This window comes from Lutra lutra, chromosome 2 (genome assembly GCF_902655055.1).
Source record: "Lutra lutra chromosome 2, mLutLut1.2, whole genome shotgun sequence".
Lineage (NCBI taxonomy): Eukaryota > Metazoa > Chordata > Mammalia > Carnivora > Mustelidae > Lutra > Lutra lutra.
In genome coordinates, this window is record NC_062279.1 from 69,978,581 (window position 1) to 70,005,683 (window position 27,103).

Genomic DNA, 27,103 nt, shown 5'->3' on the forward strand with positions numbered 1-27,103 from the left:
CAGATTGTCTGATTGTCAGGTTGTCTTAGATAATAGACTATATATATGCCAGTCATTAGCCGTTTGAAAAAAGCCAGTTTTTTCATTTTGTCAGGGTCTAAAATCAGACTTTTAGTACTTAAGCCAAATAACTTTATTTAATAGAAACTAAATAAATGTTTACTGAAGTGTAATTACTACTGTTTATTAGGAACACAACTGTCACTTTACATAAATTATCACATTTAATCCCTACAGTAAGGAGATAATGAGTGTAGCATTCCCAATTTAAAGAGAAAAAGTTTGAAGTTCAAGGAGGATAAGAAACAATGAAAAATCACAGGACTAGTAAATGAGAGTTTGGTGATTTAAGTGTAGAACTGTCCCACTAGAACTATATTTTATGACCTCCTTAAACAATGAATGGCTGTTCAAACTGGCTGCCCTGCAAAGGCCACTCTCATCATTTCCCTTCCTGGCTTTACACAGATCTTTCTCTCTCTCTCTCTTTTTTTTTTCTTGTTTATTTTTCTTCCAGACCATTTAACACACATCTATCTACTTTTATTTCTCTGTAACATACTGATTGATTTATGTTTCCCTTTCTCTTATAATTTATAGTCCTTTGAAAGAAAGCATTATATGATCCATTTTGTTTTTGTCTTTTGTTTGTTAGAAAATTATTGCAGTTAGTTCTGGTCTACAGTATATTAGGTTTTTTTCCCCTAATTTTACTGAGATATAATTGTCAAACAATATTGTGTAAGTATAAGATACATAACATGATGATTTGATATATGTATGTATTCTGAAATGGTTTCCACAGTAAGTCTAGTTAATACATTTGTCACGTCACATAGTTGCCATGTATCATTCAATTTGGATGTCCATTATATGGCACTGTACTCAGCACTTAAAACATCTTTGAATATGTTGGTTAATTTTTATCAAATATTGAATATTTTTCTCTCAAAAAATCATATCAGATTTCTTTTTTTTTTTTAAGATTTTTATTTATTTATTTGACAGACAGAGATCACAAGTAGGCAGAGAGGCAGTCAGAGAGAGAGAGAGGAGGAAGCAGGCTCCCTGCCGAGCAGAGAGCCCGATGTGGGGCTCGATCCTAGGACTCTGGAATCATGACCTGAGCCGAAGGCAGAGGCCTTAACCCACTGAGCCACCCAGGCGCCCCTCATATCAGATTTCTGATTCCTGCTATTTTAATAAATAAATCTGATGTGAATTTTGAAATAGCAGAGATCAGGGTGCCTGGGTGGCTCAGCCAGTTAAGTGACTGACTTCAAAGAAAAAGAAAGAAAGAAGTAGTGAGCAGACTTGCTGCCATGTTACTGTGAGCGTATCTGTGAATGCCATTTCCTTATATTAATGGTTCAGTATCTTAGTTCATTCATATTGTTTAGAGTCTAAATGGTAAGATAAAAATGAACAAATATGATATAATAAGTGATATTTTTGGTGAAGTTAAAATTTTGTTACTTGCACCTTTCATTTCTTCCATTCTTCCATTATGTTGACATTCCTATAATGAGGATTCTTATGTCGGGTGAGCTTCAAACTTCAAGAAGATTGTACTGAACTTTTAGAATTTGCACAAGCATTTCTCTTTGAAGTGTAAGATTAATAAGTAAAATATTTTTTCCCATCAAATGTTGTAGTGAATTAAAATTTAATGTCTTTTACAAGTCAGGATTTTTTTAAAGGTTATTTTATTAAACACTGTTAATGCAATGGGAAGGAGTTATGTAGTACTACATGAGACATTATTATTTTACATCTGAGGCCAGAGATGTTTCTTTCTCTTCTGATCTTTCCTCAGATTTAGCACATTGTCTTATACAATAAAAATTGAGAAATGAGGGGCGCCTGGGTGACTCAGTGGTTTAAAGCCTCTGGCTTCGGCTCAGGTCATGATCCCAGGCAGGGAACCAGCTTCCCTTCCCCTCTCTCTCTCTCTGCCTGCTTCTCTGCCTACTTGTGTTCTCTCTCTGTCAAATAAATAAATAAAATCTTTTTTAAAAAATTGAGAAATGAAAAAAGCTGTACTTTTAGATAGAGTGGATAGCCTGGGTGGCTCAGTTGGTTAAGCAACTGCCTTCGGCTCAGGTCATGATCCTGGACTCCTGGGATCGAGTCCCGCATCGGATTCCCTGCTCGGCAGGGAATCTGCTTCTCCCACTGCTCTCTCTCCTCTCATGCTCTCTCTCTCTCTCTCTCAAATAAATCAATAGATAGAGTGGATAAACAGTGATCTTATATTTTTACTTTTTTAAATTTTTATCTCTTTATACAACTATAAATTTGCAATTGTATTTAAATTCTTTATTATAGTTGGTGGCTAAAGGAGTAAAGAATTCTGATATGTCTCCGTCTTTGGGACAACATGAAACAGGTGGCTCTCCATCAAAGCAACAGATGAGATCTGTTATTTCTGTGACTTCAGCTTTGAAAGAAGTGGGTTTGGTAAGTTTCTTAAATTTAGAACTCCTCAAAGTGAAAGTTTATTAGAAGGATTAAATTTAATGAAGTTATATTAATTCATAATATATTAAATTTTTCTAGGGAAAATAAAATAACTTCTTAAGATTTTTGTGTATGGTTTACTGTGAGTGTTGGAGCCTTACTGCTCATAGGTTTATATCTAGGACCATCTACTACATAAAAATAGATTCATCTGATTGTCTCTCATTTTTACTTTAAAAGAATATTTAACAAATAAAATATATACAGAAATGTACAGAATATAATGCAACAAACATTTTTATACCCCAGCTCTCACAATTAACAGATTCCTTTTTTTTTAAACAAATGTTCATTTTTTATTTAAATAATGTCTCTTTGGTACTTTAATTAACTTTAGGAATAAAGCCCAAGACATGTTTATATTTATTTTTAAATTTTTGGCACAACAGATGTTGGAAGATTTAATATAATTATACTTAATCCATCAATTATTTCTTTTACCTTCTACGAATGAATCTCTATCATGCTATATGAATACAGAAACAAAGAATTTGGGGCAAGTAAAAAGTTTAAACTTAGAAGTATGTGTCAGGTGTTCATTTAAAACGTGAATACTCGGGGCACGTGGGTGGCTCAGTGGGTTAAGCCTCTGCCTTCGGCTCAGGTCATGATCTCAGGGTCCTGGGATCAAGCCCCACATCGGGCTCTCTGCTTGGCAGGGAGCCTGCTTCCCCCCTGCCCCCCTCCTGCCTTTCTGCCTACTTGTGGTCTTTTTCTCTGTCAAATAAATAAATAAAAATCTTAAAAAAAAAAATAAAACATGAAAACTCTGTGCTGAGATTAAAGGAAATGGGCTCTTCATAGGGAATTTCAGCCTAGAATTTAACACAACAGAGAGGAAAAGTCTACTGAATTATATAACATATTAACTTGATTTTCTCTTTTCTTTTTTATTGTCTTTTGCCTTTTAATTGCCGAGTTTCATTAAATTTTTGCAGACAACGCAGATGTTACTGATACACCAATTTTTTTTTATGGCCTTTGTGTTTTTCTTGAAAATAAGACTGAGTAGGAAAATGCAAGTTTCTTGGTCACTCTCAAGAACTTCATATACAAAACTATTGTTCTTCCAGTAGGTTTAGTCTCTTTTTCTTTCTGATAATGATTTTGCGTGTGCTGCATTGTTCACTTCAACTTTAGATACCACTGTGTGTTTTCCTTCCTGGTACCCAGTCTCACATCTCAACTAGCTGTTCATCTCTCTGGTTGTAGCGACTGCTAATTCCTGACTACTTTATTGGGTAAAATGCTCTTTGTCTCATTTACATGTATTACTTTAAAACTGACCACTATACTCTTTTGCATTTTCCTCAAATATTACAAAATTTGAGGTAATCTGTATAATGAAATGGTTTTTCTTTATGTGTTGTCTTGGTAAATACTGCTTATTTAAAACTTTGAAAAATGCTCTTTCTTTGCATCTTTCAGATTACTTTTGCTTTCAGAACTTTCATAACTACTTCTTTTCATGTGTTTAAAAATTCTCGTTGGTCTAGATCACTATGATTATACTAATCAAAAGACAGACTTTATATTATTGTTGGTATAAAGGACTCAGAACTTATTTTTATTATTCTCTTTGCTTATGGAGAGAAGCCAATTCTCAATTATGTTTGGTAGTGTGGCTTTATAGGAATATATATACCTGAAACATAAAGGCAGCTTCAAAATAACACAGTCTAGCCTGAATTACTTTATCCACCAAAACTCCCTAGCTTTGATTAAAAGAGTATATGAGTAATCAGTTGGTTAGGCATCTGACTCTTGATTTCAGCTCAGGTCATGATCTGAGGATAGTGAGATTAAGCCCTGCATTGGGCTCTGCACTGTATGTGGAGCCTGCTTAAGATTTTCTCTCCCCTTCTTCCCCTTCCCCTCCCTTGAGTGCATGCACAGTCTCTCTCTTTAAAAAAAAAAAAAAAAAAAAATGGGGCAGTTAATTTTCTTTTTATTTCTACCATTGAAATAAAATTACCAAATTACCAAAAAAAAGATGTCAAAAGGAAGAAGATGTAGTTAAATATGTATGTGATCAGTAATCTAAAAATAAGATAAATAATTGAGAATTGGTCCTCCTTCTATTAAGTCTATTACTTGATTATATGTAACTATTTCTCATTTCTGATAATGAAGGAAGCTATGTTAACAATTTACAGGGATTAAAAAAAATTCACAAGGAGCAACTAATGAAAAACAAAAAGTAATAAAAATATGTAAGTTTTTAAGGTAGACATTTAAAATAACATTCCTTACTCTGTAACTATCTGTATTATAGGACAGAAGTTTAACTGATACCCAGGAAACCTCAGAAGACATGCAGAAGACTAACAATGCTATTTCAGTAAGTACAGTTTTCAAGCTCTCATTTCACTTAATTGTATAGATATTAAAATATAACACTTTAACTGTTTCAGAGTAAGCGAGAAATACTACGTAGATTAAATCAAAATCTTAAAGCTCAAGAAGATGAAAAAGAAAAGCAATGTCACTCTGATACGTGTGAGATAGTTGATAATGCAGATGCCAAAGAGCATGAAAAAGAAAAATCGGTTTCATCTGATCGCAAGAAATGGGAGACAGGAGGTCAACTTGTCATTCCTTTGGATGACTTAACACTGGACACATCCTTCTCTGCTACTGAAAGTATGTATAAAATGTTGATATTCTATGATGGTCTAGCACACATGTAAACTTGTAGACTGGATGCTTGGAAAGAAAGAACACTTAGAAGGATTGAGAGAGGCTGGAAAAATTTTCTTTGTATATGAAAAGTGGAGAAAACTATTCAGCCTTAAGAATAGCAAGGATTTTTTATTACAATAGTATGTGGTATGAGAGTGGGAACTAATGATAAATATTTAAATTGTATTACTTTAACTCTTTCTACCAATTGTATTACTTTAATCTGTTTGAGAATGAAAGTAGCAAACTTTCACAGAATCTCAGGTCTCTTCGGTATGTAGCCAGGGGTATGGAAAAGATCTCACTTAATGATTTATTTATTCAGCAATAGTTATTGAGCAATAGTTTTCATGCATTGTCCAAGACACAGAGAGAGATACAATAGTAAATAAAAGCATGTGCTTTTGTGGAGCTTACATTCTGAAAGGACAAGTCTGATTGTCAACCAACTAAATACAGTTTTAAGTAATTTTTAATGGACTGTTTTTATAGAATTCTTTCTTGCATTGGAGAAAAGCTCAAAGACTCTAACCTGTGGTGTCTTTTATTTTATTTACTTATTTAGCAGTTCTTTTTAGTCCCATTAAATGCCACACATTCCTTAGCAATGAAGATACAATAATGGTTAAGACATAAGGAGCTTAGGGTCTGGTGGAATGAGAGACAAGATAGAGGCAATTGTAATTGATAAGGAATATACTAGAAATTATCATAGGCTACTGTAAGAATATGTATTAGGACATGTATCAGTCTTAGGGAAGCCAAGGAAATGCTTTCTGGAAAAAGGGAATAGCCGAGGGATAAGTAGTTAACTAAACCAAAATCCAAGCCAAGTGTTTTAGGCATAGAATAACCAGGACCAAGGTGAGAGAGTATGTAAAATTCAGGGAACTTGGTATAATTCAGAATGGATGGCTAAAATAAGACAAAGAATGGCAAGTAGAAGCCTTCAAGGAGGTAAGCAGGACCAGATCATGAAGGGTACTATACATTGGCTCTCTGAAACAGTATGAATTTACTCTGAGTGCAGAGTGCAGTCTTTGAAACAAGGGTTAGCAAATGTTATCTGTGAATACCAGATAGTAATTATTTTAGGTTTCACAGGCCATAAGGACTCTTGTTGGAACTTCTCTAATATAGTGTGAAAGTAACAATAGACAATATGCAAATGTATTAGCATTGCTGTGTTTCCAGTAAAATTTTATTTAGGGGTATTGAAATTTGAATTTCTTAAAATTTTCTTTAATGTCTTCAATTTCTTTTTTCAGACTGTTTTTCATTGCTATAAAGAGCATTCATGATTGTTTCCTGGAAAATTTTTATAATAACTTTTAAAATCTTTGTCAGATAATTCCATTATCTGTGTTATATTTGTGTTGATTATTAATCAGTAGCCATCTCCCATGAGATAATCATCTGTCTTCTCTCATGGGAGTTGTGCTGCATGTTTTGTGTTCCCTATCATGTAGCACATATTTTATGCATAAAAGTGGTTATTAATTACATACACATGATGATAAACACAACTGATGTTGTGAGATCTCTCAGCTGATGGGGCTATAAATGATTTAGAGCACCTCTGAGACAATAAACTCAAACCAGTGTGACAGGTTGGGATAAAGGCAAAGGTAGAGAAATGCAAGTAAGTTTTATATAAGATGAAAAAATTCCTGCCATATTTTTTTCCTGCCATATTTTCTTAAAAACTAGGAAGAAAGGTCATATGCAGACCAGAAACACAAGGATTGGTAATTTTGAATGATTAGATAGGCCTATCTCAGACAAATAAGGTGAGGACATTTGAGACACCTCATTACCTTATTAAAAGCACTTTTATGTGGAAAGTTAGCATGAGACTAATACTGTTATATGAACAATACTTCCTCTCATGAGTTCAAAAATCGTGTTTAACCTAAGTATGCAATATATTTATGTGATGTTTTTACATAGTATAAACAATGTATAAAATTTCTCTCCACCTCAACATATATGCCATTTCCATCCTTGTTACCAGGTAACCACTGAGGTAGTTTATTGTTTATTCCTCTGAGCTCCTTTTTGTTTGTGTGTTTGTGTGTGTGTGTGTATCTGAATAAAGACACATATCGTATACCTTTATGTTGCATTTATGTTATGTATCATTTATTGTATTTATTTTACATGTAAGTATGTTTTATAAATCTTTTCATATCTCTACATTAAAAAATTTCCTTTATCTTCTTTATAGCTATTTAATAGTCCATTGTATGATCTACATGATTTACTGTTCTCAACATTTTATTTCTTTTTATTACGTTCAGTTAGCCCACATATAGTACATCATTAGTTTTTGAAGTGGTGTTCAATTCATTAGATTCATTAGTTGTGTATAACACTCAGTGCTCATCCCAACACATGCCCTCCTTAATACCAATCACCCTGTTACCCAATCCCTTCACCCCCCTCCCTTCCGCAGCCCTCAGTTTGTCTCCTGGAGTCCAGAGCCTCTCATGGTTTGTCTCCCTCTCTGATTTCTTCCCATTCAATTTTCCTTCCCTTCCCCTGTGGTCCTCTGCCCTATTCCTTATGTTCCACCTATGAGTGAAACCATATGATAATTGTCTTTCTCTGCTTAACTTATTTCACTTAGCATAATACCCTCCAGTTCCATCCATGTCAGTGCAAATGGTGGATATTCATCCTTTCTCATGGCTGTTTTTCAACATTTTATTATGAAAAGTTTCAAACATAGCAAACCTGAAATAATTTCACAGTGCACACCACGTACTCTCCATTGAGAGTATGTGATTAATATTTTACTGTGCTTGATATCACGTATCTGTCCACCCTAATATCCAACAATTCGTGTATCTTATTTTTTCATGCAGTTTAAAGTTCATTGCAGATATTGGTATACTTTGTCCTAAGTACTTCATAGTATACATATCATTAAATCGAGTTCAATATTTGTTTAGAAGGTTTTTTAATATTAAATTTACATATAATGAAATGCAGATATTTTAAAAGTACATTTGCTGAGTTATTTATTTATTTATTTTTTAGAGAGTGCATTCACACATGATTAGTGAGGAAGAGCAGAGAGAGAGGGAGAGAGAGAGAAACTTAAGCAGGCTGCTTGACGGCACAGAGCTTGACACAGGGCTTGATCTCATGATCCTGACATGAGGACCTAAGCTGAAATCAAGAGTCAGATGCTTAGCCAACTGAACCACCTAGGTGCCCCCATTTGTTGAGTTTTAACAAATGCCCACACCTACATAACCCACACTCCTATCAAGATATAGAACGTCACCATCTTCCCAAACAAAAAGTTTCATGCCTCTTCCCAGTCAGTTACTGCTTCTAGTCTCCCAGAGGGGACTTTTCTCCAAATTTTTTCTATCTTAGATTAACTTTCTCTGTTTTAGAATTTCATTTAAACAGACTAAGAATTTTTACTTTTTTGTGTGTTTAGCTTGTTTAATAACTTATCATAATGATTTTTGAGATTCATCTGCGTTGTGATTATCAAGTTTGTTCCTTTTAAAACATTATTTAAAATTGACTTTGTTACTGATAAAGTCACTTCTATTTTATTTATTTATTTATTTTTGCTCAGTGTTAGTTGATATATCTTTATCCACTCCCCCCTCCCTTTTAGTCTGTTTGTGTCTATATATTTAAAATAGGTTTCTTATAGGCAGCATATGTTGGGTTTGCTTTTCTTAATCCGCTCTTTAACTTGGTTGTTGAGTCCATTTGTATTTAATGTGGTTGTTAATATGGTCAGATCTAAAAATGTCATTTTGCTGTTTATTTTTTGTTTGTCTTATCCATTCTTTGTTTCCTTTCCCCTTTTGTTTTACTTTCTTTGGGATTATTTTTATGATTCTATTTTGTCTGTTATTGGCTTATTAACTGCAGTTTATTGTTCTTATTTTTGTGTTTGCTTTAGAGTTCATAGCACACATCTTTAACTTATCATACAGTCTATCTTCCAGCAATTGATTACATTTCACATGTAGTATAAGACCCTTAAAATGGTGTACTTAGATTTGTTCCCTTCCAGTCATTGTGCCATTGCTTTTGGGTTTTTTTCCTAACTTATGCTATAAACCCCACAATACATTATAATCATTTCTCCTTGAAGGAGCTTTAAATAGTAAGAGAAAAATCCTTTTGTATCTACCCATGTAGTTACTGTTTCCAGTGGTCTTCATGATATTTGTGTGAATCACATTTCCATGTGGTACCAGTTTTCTTCTGCCTGAAGGACTTTCTTGAACATTTCTTGTAGTCCTGCTGGCGAGGAGATCTTTAAGCTTTTGTATGTCTGTAAAAATGTTTATTTTGCCTTACTTTTGCACAGGTATTTTTTCTGGATTTTTTTTCTTTTATAACTTTATTGATATTGTACCATTGTCTTCTAGTTTGCATTTATTGTGACAAGAATCTTTTGTCATCCTTATTATTCCTCTGTATGTAATGTGTCTTATTTCTTCTGGATAATTTTAGACTTTTCCCCTAAGCTAGTAAATTTCATTATGATGTGCCTTGGTGACATTTTCTTCATGTTTCTTTTGCTTGGGTTTTGTTGGGCTTCTTGAAATTCTGGGTAGTTTTCATCAAATTGGGATAAATTTTTGCTATTTTTTTCCAGCTTTTTTTGTCTTCTTTTCTAAAAGTTTATATGTATCTTGTTAATGTTTTCCTTTTCTCTAATTATCATCAGTTCTTTCTCTAGCTTATTGAACATATAGAATTCACTTATAATGACTGCTATAAATGCCCTGTCTACTAATTAAATCAGCCTCTCATTTTTAGGTTAATATTAATTGACTTTTCCCCTCTTTATTAAAGGTTGAATTCTTTTGCTTCTGTGCATGCTTGATCATTCTTTGGAAGCCATACCATGAATTTTACGTAAATGGGTGGGTGGCTATATGTTTTTGTATTCCTATAAATGTTCTTAATTTTTGTTCTGGGACACAGTTCAGTTGCTTTTAAAAAGCTTCACACTTTTAGGTCTTGCTTTTAAGCTTTTTAGGTTGGGTGGTGCAGTCGGTTAAGCATCCAACTCCAGGTTTCAGCTCAGGTCATGATCTCAGGGTCCTGGCATCGAGCCTCATGTTGGGCTCCATCGTTAGTGGGTAGTCTGCTTGAGATTCTCTCTCTTTCTCTTTCTGCCCCTCCTGCTCATGCTCTTGTCTCTCTCTCTTAAAATCTTAAAAAATCTTAAAAAAAAAAAAAAAGGTTTTATTAGGTGGGACCCCTGGCTAATCTGTCCCCTTTCACTGAATCTAAAACCTCTCTGAGTAATCTACCTAATGACTGGTGAATCAGAGGCCTTTTTTTTTTTTCTGGCTGGTGGGAAAAGGGACTATTTTTGACCTACCTTGTTTGAACTCCAGGTATTATTCCCTCTACTCCCTTTGGGTCTCTTCCCTAGACTATAGTAATTTCCCATGTGTGTGATGATTAGTATTTAGCTTAAGACCTCAAGAAGACTCTGAGTTCTATTTGTGTAGCTTTCTACTCTTCCGTATTCTGTTCTGCAACATTAGCCACTTTTGCCTCCTAGACTTCCAATTTCTGTCACCTCAGCTCAGAGAGACCATCGGCTGGCTCTACCTGGTTTTCGCTCCCTGAATCAAAGGAAACTAAGTTAATATCATTTCATATGGATATTTAGTTTCTCCAGTTGTATTTGTTAAAGAGACTTCACATTCTTCGCTATATTGTTTTGACGCCTCTGTCAAATATCACGTGTCTGTAAGTTATGGGTCTATTTCTGGGTTTTCTACTCTTTAACTATCCTTTTAAAAGTTGATTCCCTACTGGGGAATCATTTTTCCTTTATGAAACTGAATATCACCTGCTAATTTGAAGATACTTACTTTCAAAGAACTAGTATATGTAGATTTGAATCAACATTTTGTATTTAGTTACCATTAAAATTTTATATGACTTATAGGGCAGCCTGATTGGGGCCCCTCTCACTCTTTTTTATTTTTTTTTAAGATATTATTTATTTATTTATTTATTTGACAGAGATCACATGTAGGCAGAGAGGCAGGCCGAGAGAGGGAGAGGAGGAAGCAGGCTCCCTGCTGAGCAGAGAGCCCGATGTGGGGCTTGATCCCAGGACCCTAGGACCATGATCCTAGCCAGAGGCAGAGACTTTAACCCACTGAACCACCCAGGCACCCCTCCCTCTCACTCTTGAGAGCTTTTTCTGTATCTTCACTTAATAAACTTCTATCACTTTCCTCACACACAAAAATTTTTATTTGAATTATTTGTGCTGTAATATGTGAGATTGCACCTTGTCTATACTGCTAAGTACGTAGATGTTTTGTGTATTATTCCAAAAGGTTCTAAAGACTTGAATTACAATAGGTAATTTCCTGTTTTTTGCTCTGTGAAATTTTATTTTAATAGTTCCCCCAGAATTATTATTGCCAAAAAAGGGCAGTGTCAGTTGCCTACTTATAATATGTAAGCTAAACTAAAACAAATTTTTTAAGAAATATTCTTCTCTACCTTTAAACCATATGGACATTGATTTTACAACTATTTTTTTCTATTTTCTTTAAGTATATTTATAGAAACAAATATTAATTTATATTTCTTCTCTTTGTACACTCCAAATTATTGTCTTAGTTTTCAAAAATTTGCTCAAATCAAAATTTTACAGAAGTATAATTTTTTCTATTTTTATATTCTTGAAACTAATTCATAAATATTTTATTTTTTATTGAAGCATAGTTAACATGCATTAATATAATACTTTTGTTTAGCCTTCACATATTTGTGTTTTTTAGTTCTCTTATGCTTCAACAAAATGAAACAAAACAATTTTCTTTTGCTTGATTTTTAGTTTCATACTGTTGTGTTTGGAAAAGGTGCTTGATATGATTTCAGTTTTCTTTTTTTTTTTTTTTTTTTAAGATTATTTATTTATTTATTTATTTATTTATTTATTTGACAGCGAGAGAGGGAATACAAGCGGAGGGAGAGGAAGAAGCAAGCTTCCTGCTGAGCAGGAAGCCTGATGCAGGGCTCAGTTTCAGGACCTGGGATCATGACCTGAACGACCCAGGCACCCCACGATTTCAGTTTTCTTAAATTGAGATTCGTTTTGTGGCTTTCGTATAATCCATCCTGGAGAATGTTTCATGTGCACTTGGGAAGGATATGTATTCTGCTGGTTTGGGATGGAATGTTTTGTATATATATATTAATGTCCACCTGGTCTAATGTGTTTTTAAGGCCAATGTTTTCCTATTGATTTTCTATCTAGATGATCTATTCATTGATGAAAGTAGAATATTAAAGTCCCCTACCATTACTGTATTACCATCACTTTCTCTCTTTATGCTTGTTAATATTTTGCTTTATATATTTACGTGCTCCTAGGTTGGATTCATTAATGTTTATCCTCTTCTTTGATGTATGTAATCATTCTGTAATACCTTCATTGTTACTTGTTACAGTCTTTTTTTTTTTTTAAGATTTTATTTATTTGTTTGATAGATCGCAAGTAGGCAGAGAGGCAGGCAGAGAGAGACAGGGAAGCAGCCTCCCGGCTGAGCAGAGAGCCCAATGTGGGACTCGAACCCAGGACCCTGAGATCATGGACCTGAGCTGAAGGCAGCGGCTTTAACCCACTGAGCTACCCAGGTGCCCCCAGTCTTTCTTTTAAATCCGTTTTTTTTTTTTTTCCTACTATAAATATTGCCACCTAGGCTTTCTTTATGTTTTCCATTTGCATGGAATATCTTTTTCCATCCCTTCACTTCACTTGTCTGTGTATGTCTTTAGGTCTTAAGTGAATTTCTTGTAGGCAGCATGTAAATGACCTTGTTTTTGTTTTTTTTTTTAAGATTTTTTTTATTTATTTGACAGACCGAGATCACAAGTAGGCAGAGAGGCAGAGAGAGAGGAGGAAGCAGGCTCCCTGCTGAGCAGAGAGCCCAATGCGGGGCTTGATCCTAGGACCCTGAGATCATGACCTGAGCCAAAGGCAGAGGCTTTAACCCACTGAGCCACCCAGGCGCCCCTGGACCTTGTTTTTTTTATCCATTCAACCAGCCTGTGTCTTTTGTTTGAAGTGTTTAGGTCATTTACATTAAAAATAGTTACTGATAGATATGTACTTATTGCCATTTACTTTATTGTTTTCTGTAGTTTGTAGTTCTTCTGTGTTACTGTTTTCTTCTTTTGCTCTTTTCCCTTGTGCTTTAGTGACTTCCCTTAGTATTATGTTTCTATTCCTTTCTCTTTATTTTTTCGGTATAGGTATTTGGTTTATGGGTACCATGAGGTTCATGTTATAACATCCTATATATCTAAAAGTCTATTTTAAGTTGAAGATTCAAGCACATCCTCAAAGCACTGCATTTTTATCCCCTTCCCAACAACATGATTGTAGTATTCTTATATTTTAAACTTCACATTAGATATGAGGGTGGTTGATCCATGACCTTTGTTTTACGTTTACCTTTTACCAGTAAGATTTGTTCTTTCATAATTTTCTCATTTCTAGTTATAGTCTTTTCTTTTTTGTTTAATGAAATCCTTTCAACATGTTTTGGAGAGCCAGTTTGGCATTGATGAACTTCTTTTAGCTTTTGCTTGTCTGGGAAACTGTATCTTCCTTCAGCTCTGAATGATAACTTTGTCAGGGAGAGTATTCATGTTTATAAGTGTTTTTCCTTTCAGGACTTTGAGTATATCATGCCACTTTCTTCTGGCCTGTAAAGTTTCTGCTGAAAAATTAGTTGTTTTTCTCTTGCTGCTTAAAAGATTCTCTCTTTATTTTTAATTGTCAGTGCATTGTAATATGTTTTGTTTGGAACTCTCCTTACTGGACTTTGATGTACTTTACGTTGGCCAGGTTAGGGAAGTTTTTAGCGATTATTTCTTCAGATAGGTGTTCTGTTCCTTTCTCTTTTCCTTCTGGGACCCTATAATGCACTTGATGCTGTCCCAAGGGTCCCTTAAACTGTTCTCATTTTTAAAAAAAATTTTTTTAAAGATTTTATTTATTTATTTGACAGAGATCACAAATAGGCAGAGAGGCAGGCAGAGAGAGAGAGGGGGAAGCAGGCTCCCCACCAAGCAGAGAGCCTGATGTGGGGCTCGATTGCAGGACTCGGAGACCACGATGTGAGCCAAAGTCAGAGGCTTTAACCCACTGAGCCACCCAGACGCCCCAAACTTCTCATTTTTAAAAATTCTTTTTTCTTATTGCTGTTCTGATTGGGTAATTGCCACTACACTGCTTTCCAGAATTATTGATCTTTTCTTCTATATCATCTAATCTGCTATGGATTCCCTCTAGTTTATTTTTTATTTCAGTTATTGTATTCTTTAGCTCTGATTGGTTCTTTTTATATTTTCAATCTCTTTGTTGAAGTTCTCACCCTGTTCTCTTCTTCTGAGTTCAGTAAACATCTTTATGACCATTACTTTGAATTCTTTATCTGGTAGATTGCTTGTCTCCATTTCATTTAGTTCTTTTTCTAAGGTTTTATTTTGTTCTTTCATTTGGAACATATTTCTCTGTCTCCTTATTTTGCCTCTCTGTGTTTCTGTGTATTAGGTAGATTAGTTATACCTCCAGATTTTGAAGGAATGGTTTTATGCAGAAGGGGCCTAGTAGCACAAACCCCCATGGTCACCTGAGCCAGGTTCCCATGAGTGTTCCGTATGGTGGGTGGGGGCTGCCTGTACCCTCCTATTGTAGCTTGGTCAAGATTATTGCAGACTCACTGGTTTATGCAGCTGTCTGTGAGGTCTGACTTTCACTGCTGCATGTATACTGGTAAGTGGGGCTGGCCCTCAGTATGACTTGTTGTGAGATCTGGCTGCAACTTTCTAAGTGTTCTAATATTAAGGACCGACCCCCCAGATTGGGCTCACTTAGGAGGTGAACCTGAGGTGCTGCCTGATGGTGCTCTTCAGGAGTGATGGGAGAAGGAATTGCTTGGGAGGGGCTCCTAACCAACTTAAAGGCATGTTAGGGAAGGGACTCTGGGCCTGGGTGGATAGGTTGTGTGGGGCAAATCCACAGGGGAATGCCAGGATAGAGCTAGTGGTGCTAGCACTGTAAGTGGAGAGTGTCAGAAATGGCACCTACCACAGGAATCTTAGTGACTCAGTAGACTGAGTGTCCAACTCTTGTTTTTGGCTCGGGTTATGATCTTGGGTAGTAGAGTCAAGCCCTGCATTGGGCCGTGCACTCAGGGCTGAGTCTGCTTGGGATACTCTTTCTCCCTCTGCACCTCCTCTGCTTGTACTCTCTAAATGAATGAATGAATTAAATAATAACCTTCTTAAAGAAAAAAGGAAAGAAAAGAAAGGAAGGAAGGAAGATATAAATAAATAAATGGCACCCACCAATGCTGGGTCAGCTAGGTAGAAGGAAGATATGAAAAACTCTACACATTAGCACTTAAATCCATGGTGACCTTTTCCAACAAATCCCTGCCCCTCTGGCAGTTAGTCAGTGGATTTCCTTCATTTGTAGCCCAGTTAGTTTTCAAACTGCTACACTATATTGGAGTCAGTGACATTGTGCATATGCTCTTTAAAAGTAGAGTTGCTGGGGCGCCTGGGTCCTCAGTCGTTGGGCATCTGCTTTCAGCTCGGGTCGTGATTCTGGGATCCTGGGATCAAGCCCTACATCGGGCTCTCTGCTCAGCAGGAAGCCTGCTTTCTCCCTCTTCCATTCCCCCTGCTTGTGTTCCCTCTCTTACTGTGTCTCTCTCTGTCAAGTAAATAAAATCTTTAAAAAAAAAAAAAAAAGAGTTGCTGTTTCCTTCTGCTCTCTGGCTCTCCCAAACATAAGCAAGGATCCTTGGTCTTCAAAGCAAATGTTATAGGTTCTTGTCTTTCTGATGCAGGTCCCCTGGGCTGTGGAACCTCATGTGGGGCTCAGACCCCTCAGTCCTCAGGAAGGGCCTCTGTAGTTGTGATATCACTCACTTGTGGGTCACTGTACCAGGGATGTGGGCCATGACTAAATTGTGTCTCCACTCTCTAATAATCTCAATGTGGCTTTTTCTTCATATTTTTCATTCTACATGATCTGTTCTGCTAGTCTTTATTTCATTCTCAGAGGTAGTTGTTCCATATATAGTTGTATATTCTGGTGTATCCACAACAGGAGTTGGGTTTTTGGGGTGCCTGGGTGGCTCAGTCAGCTAGGGATCTGCCTTCAGAAGTCATGGTCCTGGCATCAAGCCCAGCATTGGGCTCCCTGCTCAGAGGGGAGCCTGCTTGTCTCTCTTCTCCTCCTTCCTTGTGCGATCTCTGTCTCTCTAAAATAAATAAATAAATAATTTTTTTTTTTTAAGAGGAGTTGGGTTTTTGATCTTCCTACTCTGCCATATTGATTCTGCCCCCCCCACAATATTTTTTAAAGATTTTGTTCGTTTATTTGGGGGGGGTACAGAGGGAGAAGGAGATAAACCCAAACAGACTTGTCTCTGAGCCCAGAGCCAACAAAGGGTTTGATCTCGGGGCACCTGGGTGGCTCAGTGGGTTAAAGCTTCTGCCTTCGGCTCAGGTCATGGTCCCAGGGTCCTGGGATCGAGCCCCATGTCAGGCTCTCTGCTCTGCAGAGAGCCTGCTTCCTCCTCTCTCTACCTGCCTCCCTGCCTACTTGTGATCTCTCTCTCTCTGTCAAATAAATTAATAAATAAATTAAAAAAAAAACTTTAAAAAAATAAAATTAAAAAAAAAAAGGCTTGATCTCACGACCCTGAGCTGAAATCCAGAGTCAGATGCTTAACCAACTGACCCCCCATAAGTATTTTAAAAGGCATTTGTCCATATTTTTACTACTAATATTAGTAATATCATTCATCATTCATTCTATCATTTTCTGAAAGTCTTTTATTTTTAAAAAAATTTTTTTTAAAGATTATTTGAGTGAGAAAGAGAGAGCAAGCAGGGGGAGGGCCAGAGGGAGAGATGCAAACTCCCCACTGAGCGCAAAGCCTGACCTAGGCTCCATCTCATGACCTCAAGATAATGACCTGAGCCAAAATCAAGAGTCAGATGCTTACTTCTTCCTAGAAACATCTCCTAAGGCAAGGGAAGTAATGGCAAAAATGAACCACTGGGATTTCTATCAAGATAAAAAGCTTTTGCACAGCAAAGGAAACACTCAACAAAACCAAAAAGCAGCTGACAGAATGGGAGAAGATATTTGCAAATGACATATCAAATAAAGGCCAATATCCAAAATCTATAAAGAACTTACCAAACTCAACACCCAAAGGACAAATAATCCAATCAAGAAATGGGCACAAGTGTATGTGAACAGATATTTCTGCAAAGAAGACACCCAGATGGCCAACAGACACATGAAAGAGTGCTCAACATCACTCAGCATAAATCAAAACCACAGTGAGATACCACCTCACTTTAGAGTGGCTAAAATTAACCAGTCAGGAACCAACAGGTATTGGCGAGGTTGCAGAGAAAGGGGAACCCTCCTATACTGTTGGTGGGAATGCAAGCTTGTGCAGCCACTCTGGAAAACAGTATGGCAGTTCCTGAAAAAGTTGAAAATAGACCTACCCTATGACCCAGTAATTGTTTATGGGGTATTTACCCTAAGATACAAATGTAGTGATCTGAAGGGGCATGTGCACTCCAATGTTTATAGCAGCAATGTCCACAATAACCAAACTATGGAAAGAGCCTAGATGTCCATCAACAGATGAATGGATAAAAAAGATGTGGTGTATATATATAGACAATGGATTATTATGCAGCCTAATTGGGCTATGACGCTAAGCGAAATAAGTCAATTAGAGAAAGACAATTATCATAAGGTCTCACTGATATGAGGAATTTGAGAAACAAGACTGAGGATCATAAGGGAAGGGAAGGAAAAATGAAACAAAACCAGAGAGGGAGACAAACTATAAGAGACTCTTAAAAAAATTTTTTTTATATTTTTTCAGTGTTCCAAGAATCATTGTTTATGCACCACACCCAAGGCTCCATGTAATATAAGAGACTCTTAATCATGGGAAACAAACAGGGTTGCTGGAGGGAAGGGGGTTGGGCAGGTTGGGATGGCTGGGTGATTGACATTGGCGAGGGTGTGTGCTGTGGTGAGTGCTGTGAATTGTGTAAGACTGATGAATGATTCACAGATCAGTACCCCTGAAACAAATAATACATTATATGTTAATAGGAAAAAAAAAAATTCTTTTTTACAACCAAAAAAAAAAAAAAGAGAGGGAGAGAGAGATGCTTAACCAACTGAGCCACCACATGCCCCTGAAAGTATTTTAAAGCATCATCAGCATAGGGGCGCCTGGTTGGCTCAGTTGGTTAAGCAAATGCCTTTGGCTCAGATCATGATCCCGGTGTCCCAGGATCAAGTCCCGAGTTGGGCTCCCAGCTCCGCAGGGAGTCTGCTTCCTCTGACCTTCTCCTCTCTCATGCTCTCTCTGTCTCTCTCTCTCAAATAAATAAAATCTCAAAAAAAAAAAAAAATTCAGCAGCATATGTTTAAATCTGCTTTATAATACAGTAATAGTATTATGTTCTATCAGCGAAATTTGTTTTTGTGTTTTTTTATAGAACATACAGTGGGAGAAGTTATTAAATTAGATCCTGGTGGATCTCCAAGAAAAGTGTGGGGGAGAAGCCCTACAGATTCAGTTCTAAAGATACTTGGAGAAGCTGAATTACAACTTCAGACAGAGCTATTGGAAAACACAACCATTAGAAGTGGTAAGCAGAAACAAGTTGTTTTTCTATAATAGAAGTAATGTTATTAAAATTTAAATTATAGGGGCACCTGAGTAGCTCTATTAAATTATAGGGGCACCTGCGTAGCTCAGTCAGTTAAGCATCTGCCTTTGGCTCAGGTCATGATCCCAGGGTCCTGGGATGGAGCCCCACATCAGGCTCCCTGCTATGCAGAGAACCTGCTTCTCCCTCTGCTATTCTCCCTGCTTGTGCTTTCTCTCTCTGTGTCAAATAATTAAATAAAATCTTTTTTTTAAATTTCAAATTGTATTTTTAAGATATGTTTACTTTAAGTGATGATATTTTTGTCAAATAATTTTCTAGTTAGGTGGAAAATAATTGTATTTCTGAAGAGTTGTCTCAAATTGTAGTCTTGAATTTTGACCTGACATAACCTGGATGGGCTCTTAAAAGGAAATGGAAATGTATTTAAGGTGAGACAGAAAAGCAGAACAGTCAAAACATCATTTTACATGAAGAAAGATACAGGGGCAATGCATGTGTATTCTGGATTAGGTTGAATAAAGATATCTGTGGTAGCTATGACTGACAACTGAGGACTGGGGAGGTTGAATTGTGAAGCGGGAGGAAAACTTTTATATTCCATAAGTATTATGGGTCTTGGTATTACAGCTATGCATATGAAGATTGTCCATGTATAAAACAGGTGTTTTCAGACTTTAAGCCTTATTCAAATGAGGGGCTGAATATGGTTTTTCTTTTTTCAGAATTTGTGTCTAGACACGAAAGTGTGTCACTCCTGTGTTCTCTCTCAATCTATCTCTTTTTTTCCCCTTAACTGTCTCTGTCAACTTTGTGCATACTTTTATCCTTGCCTTTTTCATGCAATATTACCACTTATTTGTTTTCATTTGTACCTATCCTCTGAGAGCAAGGATGATCTTTTTACTCTTTATAGCTTTACTGCTTAACACATAGTTAAGTAAGAACAGCTAATTAGTGTTCCATAAATAGTTGGTAAATTGAAGTTAATAAAAGACAAGTCATAAATTACTTCTCAGTTCCAGTTCTCTGAAGATGGATTATTTAAATATGGAGAATATTGAATATAGAGAGTTCTTTGAATTAGCGTGATGCTTACATTGGAACTAAAAAAAAAAAATAACATAGGAGGTAAGGTTATTCACAGTGTATTTAAAAAAATTAGCCAGATACCAATATGCCAGTGAGATAAACCTGAACACGTGTTATTAAAGTGTAAAAAGTAGACTTATTTTTTTACTTTTTTTTTTTTTACTATTTTGATCATTCTAGCACTTTCTTTAGAAAAAAGCAATTTGAAAAGAGATTGTATGTATAATTACTTGTTTGAAGAAAGGGTAAGTACACAAAATATGTGTATTTGTAATTGTTCACAGTCTTGTGTTTGGAAATTGTGCAGTTGTATGCTAGACACTGATCAAAAACAAAAATACTAGTAACAATATTCTTATATCTTAGTCTGATCCTATTGTCAAAATGCCTGAGGCTTTATTCAGGACAAAGAATACCTCTGGGCTAAAACATTTTCAAAAATAATGATAAAAAATTGAGATTATTTTGTAATCTGAAAGTTCTTTATATGTTTATCCTCATTAGAACTATTACTTTAAAAACATTAGATTCTGATTTCTTTTATGTAAAATCATTATTGCTTACTGTATATAATTTGGTATATAATAATACCTAAGAGTTAGGAGAAGGGAGTTGGGGGAAATTGGAAGGGGAGGTGAACAATGAGAGACTATGGACTCTAAAAAACAATCTGAAGGGTTTGAAGAGGTTGGGGGGTGGGAGGTTGGGGGATCCAGATGGTGGGTATTAGAGAGGGCATGGATTGCATGGAGCACTGGGTGTGGTATAAAAACAATGAATACTGTTATGTTGAAAATAAATTTAAAAAATGATTAAAAAATAATAATAATACCTAGGCAGTGTAAAGGCAGGTCTTCTCCATTTTTAAATAATCCATCTTCAGAGAATTGGAACTGAGAATTAATTTATGATTTGTCTTACTTTTTTTTAACTTCAATTTACCAAATATTTATGGAATACTAATTAGCTATTCCTGCTCCCATGTATTAAGCAGCAAAGGTACAAAGAGTAAAATGATCATCCTTGCTCTCAGAGGACAGATACAAATGAAAACAAGTAAGTGGTAATATTGCATGAAAAAGTCAAGGATAAAAGTATGCACAAAGTTAAGAGATAGTATAGAGATGTTTAACTTTATCTTGGATATATGACTTCTTAGAGTTGTCATCTGCCCTCTTTAATTTTTTCCCTAACTATATTTACTTAGAATATGCTCTGTGCTGGGATTTTAACACAAATCACAGTTTCTTATCACCTGGAAATCACATGTGACAAAGTCTATGTTGGAAGTGTTGTATGTGTAATGGTATGGAGGCACAGATTAGGAGGATTTACGTTGTCAGTACTGTATAATTTTGTTAAGGATGATAAGGCCCTTTGGATCAGAGAAAGCCACAGAGAGAGCAAGTGATTTGAGGTAGGCCAAAAATAAAAAAAGAGCTCAATGGGTAAATAAGGGAGAGAATGAAGTTCCAGGGAATACACAATCCCAGTATATGCAAAGACAAAAAGGGTTTATTTAATATGTATGTGAGAGCAACTTCATGCTGTGGAAGGAGAATGGGCTCTGGTCCGATTCTGGTTCAGTCACTTGCCCAGTGACATTTGCCCATGGACAAGTTCCACTGACTTTGACATTTGGTTTCTCCATGTGTAGAATGGAAACACTGTTATTAAGGGTTGTTTTGTGGATTTAATGAGGAACATAAAGGACCTGCAGTGTTCTCTAGTCTTCCAATCTTTATGCCAGTTTCTCATCAATTTGATTATCTTAAGTTCTTTTTGTAATAGAAGGGCTCCTGTGAACAATACAACCAGAGATTTTGCATGTTTATAGCAGTTTGTCTTGAGACTTTCTTCCCTTTTTTTTTTTTAAGATTTATATATTTATTATTTGAAAGATAGTGTGCGATGGGGAGGGAGAGAATCTCAAGCAGCCTTTCCACTGAGCACTAACCACCCCAAATGCAGGGCTCAGTCTCATGACCCCGAGATCATGACCAGAGCCCAAATCAAGAGTTGGATGCTTGAGACACCCAGGTGCCCCTTAAGACTTTATTTTTGAAGGTCAGTTGGAATATAAATCCTTGGCCTACATTTCCATCCCTTGAATGTCTTATTATATAAAACTCCATTTTATTCTGTCAGAAATCTGATGACAATCTTACTTTCTTTTTGCTTGGATACTCAAAAGAATATCTTTTTCCTTAAAAATTTTTTAAAAATCTTTTTTTCTAGTAGTTTTTAAAAATACATTTTTCTAGTAGGTGCTGTGGTTTTTTCCCCTTAATAGTTACTTTTGTTTTAGAATAATTTGGGATTCATAGCAATATTGAATAGACAGTAGAGTTTCAGTACATCCCTTCCTCTGATGTATGCTCAGCCTCCCAGCCATCAGTCTCCCTTCTCTAAAGTGGTTACAATTGGTGAACCAGCATTGACACATTATGATCATCCCAAATCCATGGTAGACATTAAAGTATACTCTTGGTGTTATATTTTTCATGGATTTTGACAAATATGTAGTGATACATATCCACTATTATAATATCATACAAAACAGTTTACTGCCCTAAAAAATCCCTGTGTTCTACCTATTTATTCCTCCCTCCTCTAGAACTCCTAGCAACCATCAATCTTTATACTATCTCATTAGTTTTGCCTTTTCTAGAATGTCGTGGTTGGAATCATACAATATGTAGTCTTTTCAGACTGGCTTCTTTGGTTAGTAATATGCATTTTACCTTTCCTCCATGTCTTTTCATCATATGATACCTGATTTCTTTTTAGTGCCAAATAATATTACATTGTAGAGATATAGCACAATTTGTTTTGTTTTGTTTTTTTAAAAGATTTTACTTATTTATTTGACAGAGATCACAACAAGTAGACAGAGAGACAGGCAGAGAGAGAAAGGAGGAAGCGGGCTCCCAGCTTAGCAGAGAGCCTGATGTGGGGCTTGATCCCAAAACCCTGGGATCATGACCTGAGCCGAAGGCAGAGGCTTTAACCCACTGAGCCACCCTTTAGTCCATTTTTAAATTGGATTGTTCAGGTTTTTTTAATTGTGAAGTTGTAAGAGTTTTTTGTATGTTTTGGTTAACAGTGCTTTAAGTCTTTGCCTTTTGCAGATATTTTCTTCTAGTCTGTGGCTTGTCTTCTCATTTTCTTGGTAGTGTCTTTCATAGAGCAGAAATTTTAAATTTTAGTAAAGTCCAGCTTATTAATTCTGTCTTTGGTGGATCATGCCTTTGGTAGTATATCTAAAAGTCATTGCCAAACTCAAGGTCATCTGGATTTTCTTCTCTAATGTTACAATTTTGTGTTTTACATCTACGTCTTTGTTCGATTTTGAGTTCATTTTTGAGAATGGTGTAAGGTCTATGTCTAGATAATGTGTTTGGGGAAAGGGGGCTGGGATGTCCAGATGTTCCAGTACCATTGAATTGCCTTTGCTTTTTTGTTAAAGATCAGTTGACCATATTTATATAGGTCTGTTTCTGACCTATGTTCTGTTTCATTGATCTATTTGTTCTTTAACCATTACCATGCTGTCTTGATTTCTGTAGCTTTATACTAAGTCTTGGAGTTGGGTAGTGTCATTCCTTTAACTGTGTTCTCCTTCAATATTGTGTTGGCTTCTCTGGGTCTTTTGTCTCTTCATATAAACTTTTAGAATCAGTTTGTCGGTATCTACAAAATAACTTGCTGTGATTTTGACTGAGATTGCACTGAATCCGTAGATCAGAGAGGAAAGGACTGACATCTTGACAGTATCGTGTCTTCCTATCCACAAACATGGAATATCTCTTTACTTAATTCTTCCTTAATTTTTTTTTTTTTTAGAGTTTACGTTTTTCTCATCATAGTGTGTCTTTTTAATATGCGGTCTCCAGTCTTCCCCCACAATCTTAGGAAAGTGTTATTGAATTGTAGTTTTCCTAGTTTTCTGTTCTTTAAGTCTTTTTCAGGAACTTCTACTATTTGTGTTTTTGATATTTTTCATCTTTCTCTGATATCTCTCACTTTCTCTTAAATCCTTTTTCTCACTTTTTTAAAAAGAGTTTGTCAGAGAGAGAGAGACAGGCAGGCGGAAGGAGGAGCAGGCTCCCCGCTCACTCAGTCCCAGGACCCTGGGATCATGACCTGAGCCAAAGGCAGACACTTAACTGACTAAACTACCCCGGAGTCCCTCTCACTTTTTATTTTTTTTTTTAAGATTTATTTATTTATTTATTTATTTATTTATTTATTTATTTGACAGAAAGAGAGAGAGATCACAGGTAGGCAGAGGGGGAAGTAGGCTCCCTGCTGAGCAGAGAGCCCAATGTGGGGCTCGATCCCAGGACCCTGAGATCATGACCTGGGCCGAAGGCAGTGGCTTAACCCACTGAGCTACCCAGGCGCCCCCCTCTCACTTTTTAATTAAAATTTTTTCTCCTGTTCACCTTTTATAGCTCTTAAGACATTTTATGTTTTGTGTAGATGATCTTGTGTTTATTATAGGATATTTATTTATAAGATTTTTTTCTGGTTTTTAACTATCAACTCCCTCATTCCTGATTATTTTCTCATTGTAATTTATATTCTCTAATGTCTTGTATCATATTCTTAATTTTACTAACAAATATTTAAATAGATTATAGTTTTAGGTTTTTTTGTGGGTTTCAGTTATATGTGGCAGTGCTTCTCAACTGAGGGTGATTCTACTCACAGAGGACAATTGGCATTTTTGGGAAACATTTTTGGTTATCAACTGGGAGCGGTACTATAGGTATCTAGTAGGTAGAGGCCAAGGAAGCTGGTAAATCTTCTACAATGTGTACTATAACAAGTGTTCTCCAAAACAAATAATTATCTAATTTAGTAGTGCCAGAGTTAGGGAACACCAGTCTTTGGGGACATTACTTCTTACTCTGTTTTGTTCTTACAACTTGGACAGAAGTCAACAATAATCCTCGGTTACTTATTTTTCACATGAAATTAGTTTTACTAAACTTTTAGGAGAGTAGAGACTTTTCTCACTTCATCACTTAGGGCTTCCTTTTCTTTTATTTTCATTAAGTATTTTAAAATTATAGCCTTTTAGTTTCTGAGCTCTTCTGTCTCTGCCCCTCTCCCCTACTTTCTCTTTCCTTTGTTTTCTATTATCCCTGCATAGATCAATTTGGATTCTCCTACCAGCAATTTCTCCTGAGTGTGAGGCTTGGTTCTAGAAGGGAGTTTCAGCTGGTTAGTTTTGAGAATCTCAGACCCACACTTCCCCAACACTTTCTGACTTCTCCATTTACCCCTTTCATTTACTTGCAAATTAAAATGTATAAAAACTATTCCTATTTCAGCTGCTTTTCTTAAACTGACCCATTATGCTTGCTTGTGAATACCTACTGGCTATTTTGGAGTTTCTTCTGATTTAGGGTCTGCCAGGTGCCCTTCTATTTCCCTCTTTTGTACAGATGCTTTTACTACATGAGTTTGAAGGCTGTCAGTGATTTATCCCATTCACAAATAATTGGGAGTTTGTGAGGATACCTTGTCACCTAGATTAGGTTTAGATGTTATTCATGGCTATATGGTTCTGCTATCCTGTCGGGTTTTTTTTTTTTCTTTTTTTTCTGTTTTGTGCAGGGATTCAGGGAAATTTTTTAAAAATAGCATTCTTAGGGCACTTGGGTGGCTCAGTGGGTTAAGGCCCCTGCCTTCGACTCAGGTCATGATCCTGGGGACCTGGGATCAAGCCCCACATCGGGCTCTCTGCTTAACAGGGAGCCTGCTTCCACCTCTCTCTCTCTCCCTCTGCCTGCCTCTCTGCCTTCTTGTTATCTCTGTCAAATAAATAAAATCTTTTAAAAAAAATAGCGTTCTTTGCTAACTTCTCAGAATTTCTTTCTCTTTAAATATTTGATTGATGTATGTTGCTGTAAAACTTTTTCTCACATTTGACTGTTCTTTCCTTCTAAATATCTAACACTCCCAACCACCATCAGAGAAAATAACTCATGAAAGATGTTCACTTATGATTTTCCTTTTTTTTTGTAATGTGCTAGTGGTGTTTGGGTATCAAGGTTTTGCTGACATTATAAAACAAGCTGGGGAATATTCCCTTTTTTCCTATTTTCTGGAAAACTTTGTAAAAAATTAGTATTTTTTTCCTTGAGTATTTGGAAGAATTCAACTATGAAGCCACAGGGACTTGGAGTTATCTCTGTAAGGAGATTTCAGTTATGGATTCGCTTTATGTTATAATTTCTTGTAGATATTTAGATTATTTACAAGTATGTGGCAATTAATTTGTTAACATTTTTTAGTCTTCCTAGTTGTCTTTTTGTTATTGCTTTCTAGATTCATTGTATTGTGGTCACAGAACATCATACTGTGTATGATTTTCACCTTGAAATTTGGAAAATTGCTTTATTGCCCAACTTACAGTCTATATTGGTAAATATTTCGTATGTACTTGGAAAGTTATTGGGTAGTGTATGCATGTTCTGTGTCGTTGTTTCATCATTATATTCAAATCTGTATTTTTACTATTTTCATCTGGTTGTTTTATCAATTATTGAGAGAAGAGTGTTAAAATCTCCTAAGTGGATTTTCTCCTTTTTTTTTTTTTTTAATTTATTTGACAGACAGAGATCACAAGTAGGCAGAGAGGTAGGCAGAGAAAGAAAGAGAGGAGGAAACAGGCTCCCTTGCAGAGCAGAGAGCCTGATGTGGGGCTTGATCCCAGGACCCTGGGATGAGGACCTGAGCTAAAGGCAGAGGCATTGACCCACTAAACCATCCAGGTGCCCCTCATTTTCTCCTTTTAATTCTATAGTTTTTTTGCTACTTGAGCTAAGTTATTTAGTGTATGACAATTTAAATTGTGTAGTGATTGTTTAGATTGTTGCATTATATTGTTTAAGTGGTTGCATTAACCTTTTTATACATCTTCCTGTTGTATTGACCATTTTTATTATTATGACATAATAAATTTATCTCTAATAACATTACTTCTTTAGAGTCTACTTTATCTTATGTTATGTAGGTATAGCATTTTTTT

The 27,103-nt window shown here is 35.9% G+C and overlaps 1 protein-coding gene across 5 annotated transcripts in view; it reads left to right on the plus strand.

Annotated features, from left to right (window-relative positions):
* NEK1 (NIMA related kinase 1) overlaps positions 1 to 27,103 on the plus strand; it is a 213,697-nt gene that overhangs the window by 125,559 nt on the left and 61,035 nt on the right. For all 5 annotated transcript variants that reach the window (XM_047717704.1, XM_047717706.1, XM_047717707.1 and 2 more), the window contains 4 exons: positions 2,329 to 2,460; positions 4,796 to 4,861; positions 4,935 to 5,163; positions 18,793 to 18,945. In XM_047717704.1, the coding sequence (XP_047573660.1) occupies positions 2,329 to 2,460; positions 4,796 to 4,861; positions 4,935 to 5,163; positions 18,793 to 18,945 (580 nt within the window). The remainder of the gene's footprint in view (positions 1 to 2,328; positions 2,461 to 4,795; positions 4,862 to 4,934; positions 5,164 to 18,792; positions 18,946 to 27,103) is intronic.